The sequence below is a fragment of the Entelurus aequoreus genome, linkage group LG07 (genome assembly GCF_033978785.1).
Source record: "Entelurus aequoreus isolate RoL-2023_Sb linkage group LG07, RoL_Eaeq_v1.1, whole genome shotgun sequence".
In the NCBI taxonomy this organism is placed as follows: Eukaryota; Metazoa; Chordata; class Actinopteri; order Syngnathiformes; family Syngnathidae; genus Entelurus; species Entelurus aequoreus.
In genome coordinates this window covers 74,666,704-74,683,281 of record NC_084737.1, presented here as the reverse complement: position 1 = coordinate 74,683,281, position 16,578 = coordinate 74,666,704, and the positions used below count along the sequence as shown (strand labels likewise).

At 37.1% G+C, this 16,578-nt stretch overlaps 2 protein-coding genes across 8 annotated transcripts in view; both read left to right on the top strand.

Moving 5' to 3' along the window:
• tmem115 (transmembrane protein 115) overlaps positions 1 to 16,578 on the top strand; it is a 115,521-nt gene that overhangs the window by 40,711 nt on the left and 58,232 nt on the right. The gene's annotated exons all lie outside the window — the stretch shown is intronic.
• LOC133654259 (helicase ARIP4-like) overlaps positions 1 to 16,578 on the top strand; it is a 244,424-nt gene that overhangs the window by 191,145 nt on the left and 36,701 nt on the right. For all 7 annotated transcript variants that reach the window (XM_062054486.1, XM_062054485.1, XM_062054488.1 and 4 more), the window contains 5 exons: positions 7,408 to 7,622; positions 7,702 to 7,884; positions 9,554 to 9,687; positions 14,748 to 14,944; positions 15,028 to 15,231. In XM_062054486.1, the coding sequence (XP_061910470.1) occupies positions 7,408 to 7,622; positions 7,702 to 7,884; positions 9,554 to 9,687; positions 14,748 to 14,944; positions 15,028 to 15,231 (933 nt within the window). The remainder of the gene's footprint in view (positions 1 to 7,407; positions 7,623 to 7,701; positions 7,885 to 9,553; positions 9,688 to 14,747; positions 14,945 to 15,027; positions 15,232 to 16,578) is intronic.

Genomic DNA, 16,578 nt, shown 5'->3' with positions numbered 1-16,578 from the left:
TATTTATAGCGCACTTTATATTGCTGGAATTTCAAAGTGCTAGAGAGACAAGCAAGGCAATTAGAATGTGACTAAAAACAAATATTAAGTATTATATAGCAACATCAATAAAAGGTAAAAGGTGCGGAGCCCCTAAAGGGACATGGGGGAATTTTTTTTTTTTTTTTTAATTTTTTTAACACATGTATTTCGTGCGCACGAGAAACTATCTCGTGCGCACTTTTTATAAAGTTATAAAAAAATATATTAAAAAATGTATAATTATTTTTTTTAATTTTTAATTTTTTTAGACATGTATCTCGTGCGCACGAGAAAGTTTCTCGTGCGCATGAGAAACTTTTTATAAAGTTATAAAAAAATATCTAAAAAAATTTATAATTAATATATATATATATATATATATATATATATATATATATATATATATATATATTTTAGACATGTATCTCGTGCGCACGAGATAGTTTCTCGTGCGCACTTTTTATAAAGTTATAAAAAAATGTATAATTTTTATTTTATTTTTTTATTTTTTTTTATTTTTATTTTTTTAGACATGTATCTCGTGCGCACGAGAAACTTTTTATAAAGTTATAAAAAGATATCTAAAAAAATGTATAATTAATATATATATACAGGTATATATATATATTTATTTATTTTTTTAGACATGTGTCTCGTGCGCACGATATAGTTTCTCGTGCGCACGAGATACATGTCTAGAAAAATAAAAATACAAATTTAAAAAATAAAAAAAAATTTTGAAAATAAATTTATAAAAAGTTTCTCGTGCGCACAAGATACATGTCTAAAAAAAAAAAAAAAATTATAAAAAAAAAAATCCCCCATGTTCCTTTAGGGGCTCCGTAAAAAGGAGAGCCTCAGAGACTTTTTATCAAAATGCTTCTTTTTTTTTTTTAATGTTTGTTTTGTTTAAAAACAGCGGAAGTGTATTAAACTAAAACATAATTAACAAAAAAATAATACCTGCAAAAATACATCAAATAAATACAAATCTTGCTGAAAAATGACATGAAAACATGTTGAAAAAATGGAGGTCAAATTTGTATACACTTCTTTGCCAAAAGTATTTGGCCACCTGCCTTTACTCACATATGAACTTGAAGTGCCATCCCATGGAATTGTCCAAAATGTTTTGGTATCCTGGAGCATTCAAAGTTCCTTTTACTGGAACTAACCGGCCAACCCCAACTCCTGAAAAGCATTCCCACACCATAATTCATCCTCCACCAAATTTCCCACTCGGCACAATGCAGTCCGAAATGTAGCGTTCTCCTGGCATCCTCCAAACCCAGACTGGTCCGTCACATTGCCAGATGGAAAAACGTGATTCAGGGCGTCTCCACTGCTCTAGAGTCCAGTGGCGACGTGCTTTACACCACCGCATCCCACGCTTTGCAATGGTGATGTATGGCTTAGATGCAGCCGCTCGGCCATGGAAACCCATTCCATGAAGCTCTCTGCGTACTGTACGTGGGCTAATTGGAAGGTCACATGAAGTTTGGAGCTCTGTAGCAACTGACCGTGCAGAAAGTCTTTGCACTATGCGCTTCAGCATCCGCTGACTCCTCTCTGTCAGTTTACCTGGCCTATCCCTTGGTGGCTGAGTTGCTGTTGTTCCCAAACTCTTCACTTTTCCTATAATGAAGTTGACTTAGGAATATTTAAGGGCGAGGAAATTTCACGACTGGATTAGTTGCACAGGTGGCATCCTATGACAGTTCCACGCTGGAAATCACTGAGAGCGGCCCATTCTTGCACAAATGTTTGTAGAAACAGTCTCCATTCCTAAGTGCTTGATTTTATACACCGAGCCAAGTGATTAGGACACCCGATTCTCATCATTTGGATGGGTGGCCAAATACTTTTGGCAATATAGTGTATATTAAAAATGTAATCAAATTAGCAAGGGCTTCAAAATGTCGTCGTCGTTTTTCTTTTTTTTCCCAGCATATATTTAAAGGCCTACTGAAATGATTTTTTTTTTAAACGGGAATAGCAGATCCATTCTATGTGTCATACTTGATCATTTCGCGATATTGCCATATTTTTTCTGAAAGGATTTAGTAGAGAAAATCGACGATAAAGTTCGCAACTTTTGCCCGCTGATAAAAAAAAGCCTTGCCTGTACCGGAAGTAGCGTGACGTCACAGGAGCTAGTCTTCCTCACAATTCCCCGTTGTTTACAATGGAGCGAGAGATTCGGAGCGAGAAAGCGACGATTACCCCATTAATTTGAGCGAGGATGAAAGATACGTGGATGAGGAACGTTACAGTGAAGGACTGGAGAGGCAGTGATGGACGTATCTTTTTTCGCTCTGACCGTAACTTAGGTACAAGCTGGCTCATTGGATTCCACACTCTCTCCTTTTTCTATTGTGGATCACGGATTTGTATTTTAAACCACCTCGGATACTATATCCTCTTGAAAATGAGAGTCGAGCACGCGAAATGGACATTTAATGTGACTTTTATCTCCACGACAATACATCGGTGACACACTTAGCTACTGAGCTAACGTGATAGCATCGTTCTCAAATGAAGATAGAAACAAAATAAATAAACCCCTGACTGGAAGGATAGACAGAAGATCAACAATACTATTAAACCATGGACATGTAACTACACGGTTAAAAATTCTCAGCCTGGTAAGGCTTAACAATGCTGTTGCTAACGACGCTAAGGCTAATTTAGCAACTTAGCAACCGGACCTCACAGAACTATGCAAAAAACATTAGCGCTCCACCTACGCCAGCCAGCCCTCATCTTCCCATCAACACCCGTGCTCACCTGCGTTCCAGCGATCGACGGTGCGACGAAGGACTTCATCCGTGGGTTTGGCGGCAAGCATCGGCTAGGCGTAGTAAGTAGTCCTTGTTGTGTTGCTGTAAGTATTGTACTTAGCCGCTAATACACCGATCGATCCCACCTACAACGTTCTTCTTTGCAGCCTCCATTGTTCATTAAACAAATTGCAAAAGATTCACCAACACAGATGTCCAGAATACTGTTGAATTTTGTCGAATAAAACAAGAGGTTTCTGTATCGGGTCCGATGGGGTCCAACCACTTCCGTGGATTTTGTGACGTCACGCGCATAAAACATATCCAAAGGAGTTTTTCAACCGGAAGTGTGGCGGGAATTTTAAAATGTCACTTTATAAGTTAACCCGGCCGTATTGGCATGTGTTGCAATGTTAAGATTTCATCATTGATATATAAACTATCAGGCTGCGTGGTCGGTAGTAGTGGCTTTCAGTAGGCCTTTAACATGGAAACATGCAATTTTCACCATACACTGGTTTCACCAAGACTAATACATTAATGTTTTTTTTATTTTTATATCAATATTCATACCAATCGATGCGACTCTCCCTAAATCTTTAAAGAATGTTATTACAACATCTTTAAAGTTATCGTTAGGACTGTTTTTTTGGGTGGGTTGCTTTTTTGTTTTTTTGTCATGTCCTAAAGAGGTGGGAGTGTTTTTATTGCGGCTTAGCCTCTGTGTGCATCAGAATATTTCCAGAGTCCGCCGGGTACATCATGTACAGTTCCTTCTTTCCCCGAGGGCGGATATATCTCTCTCTCTCTCTCTCTCTCTCTCTCTCTCACACACACACACACAGACACACAAACACTAAAAGCAAAAAACTTTTAAGATAAACATCCCCACCTGCGAGTACACACAAATGACAGAAAATATGTGAGTTTGCCAAGAGAGAAAAAAACACCGAAAAGAGAGAAAGGGCAAAGGGATGAGGAGGAAGAGCAATAAAGGGAGCAGATCACAGTGGGTCTGTGGAGCAATAAAAGCTGGCTAATCCTGGTTAGGAGCCAGAACACACACACACACACACGCACACAAAGAGTGCACCACAGTGGCACAGTGACATTTCTAGTTAGCGTTGCATAACCAGTCTCTCCCCGCCACTCTAATCCTACTTGTATAACCAGACATTCACTGCATTTATATAAGCTTCCTTTTTTTTTTTAACACACACAAACATTCTGACACACACACACGCACGCACACACACACACACACAACTTATCTTGCCGTCGTGCCCTTGTATAAAGTCTGCAGGGTGCTACTTGGGGAAAAAAATATATATGTATATATATATATGTATGTATATATATATATATATATATATATATATATATATATATATATATATATATATATATATATATATATATATATATATATATATATATATATATATATATATATATATATATATATATATATATATATATGTATGTATGTATGTATGTATGTATATATGTGTATGTATATATGTATGTATTTAAGTGTAGATATGTATGTATATATGTGTATATATGTATATATGTGTGTGTGTGTATATATGTATAAATGTATGTATATACGTGTATATATGTATATATATGTATATACGTGTGTATATATATATACACACATATATATGTATATACGTGTATATATATACACACATATATATTTATATGTACACATGTATGTATACATACATATATATGCATATGAATATATATACATATATATGTATGTTTATATATATATGTATATGTGCTGTATATATACATATGAATATATATACATATACATATGTATATGTATATATACATATATGTATGTATATGTATATATATACATATATATGTACGCAAATACGTATATATATGCGTATATATACATATATATGTATGTATATACGTATAAATGTGTATATATAAATACATATATTCGTATGTATATATGTATGTATATGTATATATATACATATATATGTATATATATATAAATATATATGTATATATATATGTGTGTATATATACATTAATACATATATATGTATGTATATATACATATATGTATATATATGTGTGTATATATGTATATATATATATGTGTGTGTATATATATGTGTGTGTGTGTGTGTGTGTGTGTGTGTGTGTGTGTGTGTGTGTGTGTGTGTGTGTGTGTGTGTGTGTGTGTGTGTGTGTGTGTGTGTGTGTGTGTGTGTGTGTGTGTGTGTGTGTGTGTATGTATATATATATATATATATATATATATATATATATATATATATATATATATATATATATATATATATATTTATAATATACTTAATAATAATTAGAAGAATGACTGTGTTTTTTCACACGTAAGTAACAAAGTTTTTGACGCAGGTGCTGGGAACACTTGACAGGGGAAAAAATCACACCTGTGTTATCACCTGAAAATGAAAGTGCTAAGGTTATAACAAAAGTAATGTTGCTAGAATTTACAGAAGTGTAATAATAATGTGTCATATTTAAATTTAAATCTGATGAAATTATAGTTAACCAAAAAACTTCATATTATATGATTCTTATGGGCAACATGATAGTGATTATTGAAAGTCAGGAGGGATACAATGAATTTATAGTCAAAAGCCAACACATGGACATGTTTTGCAATGAATGGATGTCTGGTGGGATACATGGTGGTCATCTGCTACCATACATTTGTAGTTATCGATGATATTTAAATTATAGCCAAATATTACAGTATGTAGCCAAAATTCATTTTAAAAAGGTGTTAAAATAAAGTCAAATATGTAAATAGAACATTTAATAAATAGTGAAAATGGGAAAGAATGTGTTACATTAAAATAATTATGTTAAAGTACTGCTTTATAATTAATTTATTTAATGGTCAATTTCTATATTCACTGTTGTTTTTTGTTTATGAATGTAATGACGTTTGTTTATTTAATGCGTTTTGTGTACTTTTGGTTAGATCAGAGCATGACTGAATAATTATATTGAACCTGTTCATTAAGTATTTCAAGACTGATTTTGTATATTCAGGCCTGGCCCTAACCAATCTGGCGCCCTATGCAAGATTTTAGGTGGCGCCCCCCCACATCGGCAGTGAAGTGTATATACTCACAAGGAACCGAATAGCTTTGTCTTTGACCTTTTTTTTTTACTTAAAGAAAGCAAATTAACATATTATATGAGAATGTTATGTTATGATTTTCTTTAACCAAATCACAGCAGTGCTCAAATTAAAAAAACAGCATTCCCTCATGTGATATTGCTTAATTAACATTAATGATGTGCACTTTAACAACTAGGCTTACAACTATACCTAATATATAAAGGGGTGGAAAAGTGACTATTACCTGCAGGGCAAACATTAGCTAACCAGAAGGCAATAACAATGTAAACAAAAAACACCTGCTTAAAAGATCTAATTCAAATGTCCCTGAGGAATGTAAGGTGGGAGTACTGTAATTACCTAACGTTACATTATTTCCATAACAATTTAGCCCCCTACACAATATTAACCCGACGTTAAAACAGAACTAGCTATTTATTGATTAGCAATTGCCGAATCATGTAACATTAGCTTAATGCTAAAAAGCCAGGTTACTATCACATTCTGTAACAGACAAATAATTTCATGTAGGCTAACGTTACCTACCTGCTACCTCTGTCTTTTTCTCGTTTCGCCTCCTCTTTTCTCTTTTTTCTTCCCTGGGCACCTGACAGTTTTGGCCGTTTTGACATCTTGTGTTTATTTTTTGATGCTGTGACGTCCATAAAGAGTCATGACACGGGAAGTGAGAGGGCGCACCCACGGGGGAGAAGGAGGGGTGCGTAATGTTGTAACAAATAATATTTAAATTAAATAGGCTTTACTTTGCATTTTAATTAACGTGGGATTATTTTTTGTATTTAGAAATAATAGTACCAACTTTTTTTTTTTTTTTCTCCAACATTTGTGGCACTGGCGCCCCCTGATGGACAGCGCCCTTAGCATTTGCCTATATGGCCTATGCCACGGGCCGGTTTTTTTAAAAATGTATAGAATGACATTTAGATGGAAGTAATGACATCTGTGTAGATGTGATGGACCCACAGAGGGTGACAGATAGAATTATGAAATAATGATATTTGTATGTGTCATTATTTTTTTTTAAATGTCATGATAATTTACTGTTATTTGTTGTTGGCTGTGTATTTATAGATGGATATGGTCCGGGGTGATTAATAATAATTAATTGTTTAATAATCATATTGAACTTTATTAGTTACTTAATGCAGACGTATAAATGTTATAATTTTTACTAAATCACATTTTTGTTGCGTTAAGTTAAATATGCATTTCATGACAGATTCACACATTTCATGATTTTATATCTTCATACATTTCATGACATTATTTCATGTATTCTGTGTGAATTGTTAAATAACTATATTGCACTGTATTTATTATTATTTACTGATTTTTTTTTTTCATGATTTATTGAAACATTTGTTTAATTTCCTCATGTATTTCATGATGACTTTTTTTGTGAATTAATTGACATGTTTTTCATGTCGTCCTGTGCAGATGTGATAGATCTAAGCCTGCGCGAGGACGGCGACATCGTCAGCAGAGGCTCCGCCCACCATGAGATAGAGAGCGAGCAAAGTGGCATGCACGCCAACGACGACCTCAACCGCCCGGACGACCAAGGGAGGGTGCTGGTCAACTTGAACCACCATCCCTCGGAGAAAGACATTTTCCTGTCGCCTCAGCTGGCGCGAGCGGTCAAACCTCACCAGGTAGCGCGGCGGACATGTTGGTAACGCCGCGTTACGACGAAAAGGCCTCCTTAGTCGTGTTTTCTTTCGTTGGCCTCAGATTGGCGGGATTCGCTTTCTGTACGCAAACCTGGTGGAGTCGCTGGAGCGCTTTGGCAGCAGCAGCGGGTTCGGCTGCATCCTGGCTCACAGCATGGGCCTGGGGAAAACGCTGCAGGTCATCTCCTTCATTGACGCGCTCTTCAGGAACACCCGGGCTCACACCGTGCTCGCCATCGTACCCGTAAGCGTCTTAATTTACCACGTCAACGAGGTCGTGTACACACGTTGCTTTTTGGAATTGATATCACAGACCCAGTGTTTCCTACAGGACCGGAATGTGTCTAATTTGCATAAGCGTCTAATCTGCAAAACTCAGTGTTTAGTTTTAAAAAGCAGAGGTGTGCACTGCAAAAAGTCAAGTGTTCAAAAACAAGAAAAAAAAATACAAAAATGAGGGGTATTTTATTTGAACTAAGCAAAATTATCTGCCAATAGAACAAGAAAATTTGTCTTGTCAAGACTTTCCAAAATAAGTAAAATTAGCTAACCTCAATGAACCCAAAAATACCTTAAAATAAGTATATTCTCACTAATAACAAGTGCACTTTTCTTGGTAGAAAAAAAAAGAGGCCTTTTTTGTCAATATGTTGAAAAATATTCTTAAATAAAATAAATGCTAGTGCCATTATCTTGACATAATGATATGCGCTCGGCATTACATTTCTTGAAACCAGCAAACTTATACTAAAAAGTAGTTTATTTTTCTTAATGGAAAGGCAACAAGGCAAACGCTTGTTACTCTCGGGGTCTCCAAGCTGCTCAGGCAAATCATATTGTCTAAAAATGCATTTTTCCATCGATAACATGACATCATCGCGCCAAGTGCGTGCTCTTTCAGTCAATTAGTGCGCATATATACAGCCCGGCCCCCGGCCAAAAATGTTTTAATTGTAATTTTGAGGAATTTATCTGAATGTGCAAGAACTATTTCTGTTCAAAGTTGTTTGAAATGTTAAATGTTTAAATATTAACTGTCGGTTTACTGTACTGTGCCAACTGTACTACTATACGAGTACCTATTTTCTATTGTTTCATTGAAAATAAAACAGCAAAGTCAATTCGGCTGTCATCTGTTTTAATTATGAGACACAATTGTGTCAAAGTCATGATTTATTTTTTTCATGCTTGAAGTAAGAAATGATTACTTTGAAAAAGCAGTTTTATACTTGTGAGTGTTGATGACACAGCTTTGCAACAGTTGATATTCTAGTTTCAAGCATGTTTTACTCGATATAGGTCATCAAATCTCAGCAACAAGCTGTAATAATCTTACTGAGATCATTTAGGACCAAAACAAGTAAAACACTAACATAAAACCTGCTTAGTGAGAAGAATTATCTTGTCAGACGGAAAATAAGCAAATATCACCCTTATTTGAGATATTTCATCTTACTTAGATTTCAGTTTTTGCAGTGTAAGAGTTAGCATGTGTGGATCTGAACTGAGGATGTCATTGTGGCTTATGCAGTCCTTTGAGACACTTGTGATTTAGGGCTATATAAATAAACATTGATTGATTGATTGATTGTGTCAAATACCAAGTTATATGACTCTGGGTATGCCTGCAAAATTAGCTAAAGAAGTTAAGCTTGTTAATGTTGTCATCATAGCATGCTAAGAGTTATTAGCATGTGTCAAGTATGAAGTTGTGACTCTGAGATGTACGCCTGCAGTATTGGCTGAAAAAAAGTTACCTTGTTAATGTTAGCTTGCTGACAGTTAGTGTTTTGTCAAGTACCTAGTTGCTTTGTCAGCATTCACGCAATTAAATAGTGATAATAAACAAACCTGCTCCAATAATACCCGTTGTTTGTATTTATGATTTTTATATTTTCATGTTTCTCCATCAGGTCAACACGTTGCAGAACTGGCTGGCCGAGTTCAACATGTGGGTCCCGCCCGTCGAGTCCTTGCCACCAAATAGCGACCCCAGCCTGGTGAGGCCTCGCGCCTTCAAGGTTCACATCCTCAACGACGAACACAAGTGAGTATCAATAAAAATCTACCGTATTTTTCGGAGTATAAGTCGCTCCGGAGTATAAGTCGCACCGGCCGAAAATGCATAATAAAGAAGGAAAAAAACATATATAAGTCGCACTGGAGTATAAGTCGCATTTTTGGGGGGGAAATGTATTTGATAAAAGACAACACCAAGAATAGACATTTGAAAGGCAATTTAAAATAAATAAATAATAGTGAACAACAGGCTTAATAAGTGTACGTTATATGAGGCATAAATAACACCAACTGAGAAGGTGCCTGGTATGTTAACGTAACATATTATGGTAAGAGTCATTCAAATAACTATAACATATAGAACATGCCATACGTTTACCAAACAATCTGTCACTCCTAATCGCTAAATCCCATGAAATCTTATACGTCTAGTCCAGGGGTCGGCAACCCAAAATGTTGAAGGAGCCATATTGGACCAAAAATACAAAAACATATCTGTCTGGAGCCGCAAAAAATTCAAAGCCATATTACATACAGATAGTGTGTCATGACACATATACATTGAATTAAGAGGACTTAAAGGAAACTAAATTATCTCAAATATACCTACAAAAGAGGCATAATGATGCAATATGTACATATTGCTAGCCTAAATAGCATGTTAGCATCGATTAGCTTGCGGTCATGCAGTGACCAAACATGTCTGATTAGCACTCCACACAAGTCAATAACATCAACAAAACTCACCTTTGTGCACTCATGCACAACGTTAAAAGTGTGGTGGACAAAATGAGACATAAAAAGAAGTGGCATAAAACACATCATAGAAAGTCGGAGAAAGTTATACATGTAAACAAACTATACGGTGAGTTCAAGGACCGCCAAAATTAGTAGGACAAAACGGCGCTCGCCATATACTCGAATCAGTGAAGCATGTTTAATACAAACAGTGTGATTTATAACAATTAGGGAGGTTTGTGTCATGTTTGTCCCCCTATAGAAACCATACTAAAACAAGAAAAAAAAAATTTCCCCTCATGTTTTTCCATTTTTCATACATTTTTGAAAAAGCTCCAGAGAGCCACTAGGGTGGCGCTAAAGAGCCGCATGCGGCTCTAGAGCCGCGGGTTGCCGACCCCCGGTGACTGAGCTAAATAATATGATTTGATCTTTTACGGTAATGTGTTAATAATTTCACACATAAGTCGCTCCTGAGTATAAGACTTAGACTAGACTTAGACTTCCTTTTTATTGTCATTCAAATTTGAACTTTACAGTACAGATAAGAACGAAATTTCGTTACATAAGCTCATGGTGGTGCAGGATAAAAAAGCAATAAGGTGCATAAATAAATAAATATATATATATAAATATATATATAAAATAAATAAATATATATAAATATAAATAAAAAGATTACTGTACAGATAAATATATTGCCTTTTTTCACATGCGTCCACGTTTATGGATGAATGTTATATTGTCTTTTTTATTCTAGCGAGTTAATCCATTTTGGGGGGAGTTGAGGGGATAATTTAATTATGATGCGTTCAAGAGTCTTACGGCCTGAGGGAAGAAGCTGTTACAGAACCTGGAGGTTCTGCTTCGGAGGCTGCGGAACCTCTTATATAAGTCGCACCCCCGGCCAAACTATGAAAACAACCGCGACTTATAGTCCGAAAAATACGGTACTTGTCTATTTGGAATTTATTAAATTTTTTTATTACATCTTCAAAGTCAGCGCCTTTACTCTAATTACTTTCAAACAGGAAGTGCTTGTTTTTGAAACCCAGCTAACCCTTGACCTGCCATCTGGTGCTTCTAGGCTCTTTTTGTAGAGCTGATTAAGTGTGTGTGTGTGTGTGTGTGTGTGTGTGTGTGTGTGTGTGTGTGTGTGTGTGTGTGTGTGTGTGTGTGTGTGTGTGTGTGTGTGTGTGTGTGTGTGTGTGTGTGCGTTCTTGTATTTCTACCCTTCTTGAGACATCAACAAGGAAAAGTAGCTTCCATATGAGGACTGGTGAACAAGTGATGACATAAATCATGGTCCCGAAACGGGAAACCATTGCATCTAATAGAGAATGTCTCATTTGCACCCCCTGGTGGTGAAATCTATCAAAATTAGAGTGGTCCCAAAAAGGAGGGGTTTTTCAAATTAACTGTGTGTCGCTTTTAAAAGTGCTCCCCCTCTGGTCAATATATGTAATAACAAGTGTGTGTAAAAATTCCAAGTAATCCCCCTCTGGCCAACATATGTAATAAGTGTGTGTAAAAATTTGAAGTGCTCCCCCTCTGGCCAACATATGAAACAAAAAAATGGGAGCCATTACCTCCCTGCTTGGCACTCAGCATCAAGGGTTGGAATTGGGGGTTAAATCACCAAAAATGATTCCCGGGCGCGGCCACTGCTGCTGCTGCTCACTGCTCCCCTCACCTCCCAGGGGGTGATCAAGGGTGATGGGTCAAATGCAGAGAATAATTTCGCCACACCTCGTGTGTGTGTGTGTGACAATCATTGCAACTTTAACTTAACAAGTGTGTGTAAAAATTTGAAGTGCTCCCTCTCTGGTCAACATATGTAATAACAAGTGTGTGTAAGAAAGAAATGCGCCCCCTTTGGCCAAAATTAATTTTAAAAAAATAAATAAATATGTATATAAAGACATACTGTAATAACTTGAAGTAAATAATGAAGATTAAAAAACAATAAAAAAAAAAAAAATCCCCAAATAAAAAATGACCAAAAGCAGTCTTTTTCTCCCAATGTATCGACTTTTTCCTTATAAAATTGGGAACAATTTCTGATATTCTTTCTGTTTCTGTAATATTGCAATATTTTCTCGTAAAATTATTACTTTTTTATGTAAAATGGGGACATTTGTCATATACCTGCTCAGTGGCCTAGTGGTTAGAGCAGATCTGGGCATTCTGCGGCCCGCGGGCCGCATCCGGCCCTTTGTACGTCCCTGTCCGGCCCGCGTGAGGCCAATTATAAATTACAAAATAAATTTTAAAAAGTATCTATGTCGAGTGTGCAATACAACGGTGCTGCTTTTGTTTTGAAAATCGTTATTTGTATTACTTCCGTGTGGACGTGTGCGTGATTGTGAGTGAATGTGAACAGCTGCAATTACAAATTACAAAATAAAGTTGAAAAAACATCTATGTCGTGCGCGCAATACAACTGTGCTGCTTTTATTTTGAAAAGTATTATTTATGGGCGTGTGGCCGTGTGTAACCTGCGAGTGAAGGTGCACATGCAGCGACAAGCGATGCACGTTTTACACCCGAGACGCTAAAAAGAGAAAAGTTGATGAGGAATGGCGTGTTTTCAACAAGACATGGACTGCCAAGCAACGTTCCCTCTAAGGTGCGCGCCTGCGCAATTGCGCACTGCTCAAGCGTCCGCTGCGCGCAGCAAATATATGCCGCGCACCAAATCAAATCCCATCTGAATTCTAAACAAAATAAACACATTTATTCTGTGTAATTTTGCAATGCAACTCTGAGTGACAGTGACAACAAGCGGCCCTAACGGTGTTCGTCAACACCGTTCAATTGAACACCGTTCAATTATTGTAACGTCTATCGAGATGCTTCGAGGACAGGAATTATATCGATCACTTTATTGAGCAAAACTGTTTATATTCGGACATAACCACACCAAAAACATGAGTAAAACACTTCTATCTCGAAAAACTAGTCATTTTCTGCCGTACAAACCAGGCCAAAACCAACTTGTCATCTGTCACCAACACGCATAGCACTAAACCACTGGTGCGTTTATGGCCACACAAAAAGTCGGACAACTCAAACACCACACAAAGTTACACTATGACTCCTCAGTCATACGTGTGCTTATTTTACTGTCATTTATTATTAATGTTAATTTATTTATATTAGTCATGGAATGCTGTTACACACACTATGTTGAAGTATTACTATTATTATTAATTATTATTATTATTATTATTTATCTTACGGTATACATCAAAAATAATATTGAGCAAAATTGAATTGAAATATTGTCGATGTGGCCCTCCAGCAGTGCTCGGGTTGCTCATGCGGCCCCCGGTAAAAATTAATTGCCCACCCCTGGCTTAGAGTGTCCGCCCTGAGATGGGTAGGTTGAGAGTTCAAACCCCGACCGAGTCATACCAAAGACCATAAAAATGGGACCCGTTACCTCCCTGCTTGGCACTCAGCATCAAGGGTTGGAATTATAATAATAATAATAATAATGGATTACATTTTATATCGCGCTTTTCTATTATTAGATACTCAAAGCGCTCACAGAGAAGTGTGAACCCATCATTCATTCACACCTGGTGGTGGTAAGCTACATTTGTAGCCACAGCTGCCCTGGGGTAGACTGATTGTGGGGTTAAATCACCAAAAATGATTCCCGGGCGCGACCACCGCTGCTGCTCACTGCTCCCCTCACCTCCCAGTGGGTGAACAAGGGGATGGGTCAAATGCAGAGGACAAATTTCACCACACCTAGTGTGTGTGTGTGACAATCATTGGTACTTTAACTTTAATAAAATGCTGACTTTTATCACAATGTTGCCAATTTTGTTGTTGTTCTTGTAAAATAGTGACATTTTTTGAGTAAAATTCCGATTATTATTATAATATTGCCAACATTTTAAAATGTTCTATAACATTGACTCTTTTAATAAAATTGCCAAAATTGTGACTGTTATTGAGTAAAATGTCAACTTTTATCATAATATTGCACAAATGTTCAGTTTTTCTTGTAAAATGTTGACTTGCGTTGTGTAAAACTGTGACTTTTATTATAATACTGCCAAAATTCTAAGTTTTTCTTGTGAAATTGTGACCTTTTTTTGTGAAATTCCAACTCATTTTTCACAACAAGCTTTTTAATATTTGCATAGTATGTATATATTATTAATGTTGTAAATACCAATCTTTATATATCTAGAAAGGGTGGTCCTAAAGAGGTGGGCATTTTTCGGAGGTTTCAAGAAGGTAACAAATATGTAGCATAGTAGTAGATGTAAAGGCTCTTAAAGTAAATATTACAAGACAGAAGTAAATGTTTCTGTCCCCCACTGTGGTGCTCAGGAACACAACATCCAGGGCCAAGGTGGTGGAGAACTGGGCCCGCGATGGCGGTGTTCTCCTCATGGGCTACGAGATGTACCGCCTCCTGTCGCTTAAGAAGAACTTTGTGTCCGGGAGAAAGAAGAAGAGCAAGAAAACCGCAGGGCCCGTCGTCATCGACCTGAACGAAGAGGACCGCCAGCAGAAACTGCTCAAAGGTCAGATTGAATAAGAACTGAATGGAGTGGGGGGTTTTTTTTTGGTTTTTTTTAATGTTAAATAGAAGGTTATCCTTCTCTAGGTATCGAAAGAGCCTTGGCCCGGCCCGGTCCAGACGTGGTGATCTGCGACGAGGGCCATCGCATTAAGAACTGCCACGCCAGCACCTCTCAGGCCCTGAAGAACATCAGAACCAAACGCAGAGTGGTGCTGACCGGATATCCTCTGCAGAACAACCTGATGGAGTACTGGTGCATGGTGGACTTCGTACGGCCGGACTTTCTTGGTAAATAACTTTTATTTTTACTGGTTTGGATTTTTCTACACTAGACTCTCAAGACTCAACCCTCTTTTTTTAGTATTTAGCATCAAATCCCCCTTAAAATGGCGTACAGGTGCATTTTAGTATGGTTACCATTAGAGATGTCCGATAATGGCTTTTTTGCCGATATTCCGATATTGTCCAACTCTTAATTACCGATTCCGATATCAACCGATACCGATATATACAGTCGTGGAATTAACACATTATTATGCCTAATTTTGTTGTGATGCCCCGCTGGATGCATTAAACAATGTAGCAAGGTTTTCCAAAATAAGCATGAGCATTATTTTTTTTAACATGCCTCAAAACAGCAGCTTGGAATTTGGGACATGCTCTCCCTGAGAGAGCATGAGGAGGTTGAGGTGGGCGGTGTTGGGGGTGGGGCGGGGTTGAGGTGTGTGGGGAGGTGGGTGTCTATTGTAGCGTCCCGGAAGAGTTAGTGCTGCAAGGGGTTCTGGGTATTTGTTCTGTTGTGTTTATGTTGTGTTACGGTGCGGATGTTCTCCCGAAATGTGTTTGTCATTCTTGTTTGGTGTGGGTTCACAGAGTGGCGCATATTTGTAACAGTGTTAAAGTTGTTTATACGGCCACCCTCAGTGTGACCTGTATGGCTGTTGACCAAGTATGCCTTGCATTCACTTGTGTGTGTGAAAAGCCGTACATATTATGTGATTGGGCCGGCACGCAAAGGCAGTGCCTTTAAGGTTTATTGTCGCTCTGTACTTCTCCCTACGTCCGTGTACCACTCCGTACAGGGGCGTTTTAAAAAGTCATAAATTGTACTTTATGAAACCGATACCGATAATATCCAATATTGCATTTTAAATCATTTATCGGCCGATAATATCGGCAGTCCGATGTTATCGGACATCTCTAGTTACCATATTTTCCAGACTAAAGAGTGCACCGGTGTTTAAGCCGCACCCACTAAATTTTAAGAGTAAAAAAGTAAAAAGACTATAAGCCGTATACATACCGTATTTTTCGAAGTATAAGTCGCACCGGAGTATAAGTCGCACCTGCTGAAAATGCATAATAAAGAAGGAAAAAAACATATATAAGTCGCACTGGAGCCCGCCCAAACTATGAAAAAAACTGCGACTTATAGTCCGAAAAATACGGTATATGTTGTGAAATTAGTTATTTACACAGATATATGTTATTAATAGGGATGTCCGATAATGGCTTTTTGCCGATATCCGATATGCCGATATTGTCCAACTCTTTAATTACCGATACCGATATCAACCGATACCGATATCAACCGATATATACAGTCGTGGAATTAACACATTATTATGCCTAATT